Source organism: Malurus melanocephalus, unplaced genomic scaffold (genome assembly GCF_030028575.1).
Source record: "Malurus melanocephalus ecotype Western Australia unplaced genomic scaffold, MMel_1.1 scaffold_170, whole genome shotgun sequence".
Classification (NCBI taxonomy): Eukaryota; Metazoa; Chordata; class Aves; order Passeriformes; family Maluridae; genus Malurus; species Malurus melanocephalus.
This window is the reverse complement of record NW_026623402.1, coordinates 1,532,324-1,534,525: the sequence shown is the minus strand read 5'-3', so window position 1 is coordinate 1,534,525 and position 2,202 is coordinate 1,532,324. Positions and strand designations below refer to the sequence as shown.

General features: G+C 41.7%; 1 protein-coding gene across 1 annotated transcript in view; it reads right to left on the bottom strand.

The window, feature by feature from the left end:
- Window positions 1-2,202, bottom strand: part of XPO6 (exportin 6) — a 46,303-nt gene that overhangs the window by 43,315 nt on the left and 786 nt on the right. Inside the window, exon 2 of the mRNA XM_057372434.1 lies at window positions 1,125-1,237. Within this exon, the coding sequence (XP_057228417.1) occupies window positions 1,125-1,237 (113 nt within the window). The remainder of the gene's footprint in view (window positions 1-1,124; window positions 1,238-2,202) is intronic.

The following is a 2,202-nucleotide window of genomic DNA, read 5'->3' as shown; positions in this document are numbered from 1 at the left end:
TAACCAAACTCCATAAATCATCCTGAGCTGGAAGGATCCACACAGGGTGATCCCAAGGATCACTGAATCCAGCTCCTGGCCCTGCACTTGTTTTGCTCAACAGGAAAATCAACAGGACTGAAAATCAACCATTCCCTGAGCAGGAATAATTCCCATGTCATTTATAATTCCCATGTCATTTATAATTCCCATGTCATTTATAATTCCCATGTCATTTATAATTCCCATGTCATTTATCATAATCAGCCCTTTTTGAGGGGAAGGTAAATCAGATTCAAGTTGCAGCTGTAGTCCAGACTCCCCAATAAATAAAGTGAATATTTAAGAGAATAAGTCAATCACAATGTGGACAATTTGTCAAAACAACACAACCAGATATAAAACCCTCTGGTTTAGGGGCACAGCTCAGAGTGCCCATCCAGCCTAGAACACAACACAGAGGCCACAAATGGCCCAGGGTGAGGTGTGACATCAACYAAATCCCAGGATATCCTCAGGGAAAGACACTGCACTGGCCACTGGAGRATCAGTTGACACAACAGAGCTGTTCACTGAATAGTTCTGTTTATTCCAGCAGACCCAGAGATCAATATCAAGGCTTTTAACCCAAATTTTGCTCTTTTATAAGTAGGTGGAGAGTGGGATGTGGCTGCCTAAGAGAGATCTCACCTCTCCAGCCAGCACAAGTCTGCAGATGCAGTTCAAGAGCATCAGCCACAACTGCAAAATGTCAGAAAAATAAAAGCATTTGCCTTCCCTCTCAGCACTCAAAGTCTGCAGGAGCCAGGAGCAAGTAATCACCCCCATATTTCTGATCATAAAAACAGCATAAAAGCAATAACACCCTTAAAAGCAGAAACTCAAGCAGCCTCTGAAACTGGAGATAATTTGTACTTCGAGATGCCAGGAAATGAATTCTTCAATTTGTGTACAAAGATTCACATTCTCCCACTCGGAGCCTGCCATTAAGCAGCCTCTCTAGCAGAGAGCAATAAAAGCATCTTTATCACTGTACTTATCAGAGCTGCCATCTCAGACAAACATTTCCCCCAAAAAAAATCGATTGCCAGATCAAACTGCACCAGGCAGAGAATGCATTGAGCAGGGAAGAGCTTGGCTCTCACCTCAAACACTGTCAGGCTGTACATCATCACATAATCATTCCTTGTGCTGGACAGGAAGTACAGGCAGAATCTCCAGGCTCCTATCTGCTGGGCAAAGTTATTTAAAAGCTCTTCTGCAAAAAAAAAAAAAAAAAAATTACTTTAAAGTGTACTTCAGTTTTAATTTGACTTTGATGTAAAATATTCCATTAAAATTCTTTAGCTGTAAACAAACTCATAACAATAGCACAGTAACTGAGCATGGAAGAGACCCTGTGTTCAKGGAATGAGTCAAACAACCTGGAGGAGGGCAAAAAATATAATAAAATTACATTCTACAGTGTTTAAAGCAATATAACAACAGGCTTTTATGAAAACAAAATAGATGTGTCATTGTAGAATCAGTTTTGACATAAATACTACAGAGGCTGAATATTAAAATAAATCATATGAAAATTGCATTCTGAGCATTGTGATTTTATCTGTGAAAGCCAAATGTAGGGATTTCAGGTCACTGTGAGAGAGCAGGAACACTTTAGATCACAGTGTTTTAAACCCTCCTTCTTTTAATGCAACTCCAGGAGCAGTGGCAGATCAGGGTATCAAAATGTCCCTGAAGGATTTGCTCATCTCACACCAAGTGACAACGGGACATAGAGAAAAACCTCAAGGGCTGCTTTACAGATTAAGCAAATTTAAGGTTTCATCAATTGGTTTCTTTCCTGCAATTGAAGCAGGAAAATGAGGGATACTTTTTCCATAGCATGAGATCATGATTGGAAAAACCACAACAAAACAAAAACCTTGTGTTGTTTATTCTGCAGGATTTCAGGGACAAGTCTTTCATGCTGATCAYACTTYCAGCACAAGATGGTAGAAAYAGAAAAATCCCAGAATGGTTTGGGTGGGAAGGGACCTTAAAGTTTATCCATTCCCACCCTTGCCATGGACAGAGACACCTCCCACCATCCCAGGCTGTTCCAAGCCCCAATGTCCAACCTGGTCTTGGACACTGCCAGGGATCCAGGGGCAGCCACAGCTTCTCTGGGCACCCTGTGCCAGGGCCTCCCCACCCTCCCAGGGAACAATTCCTTCCCAA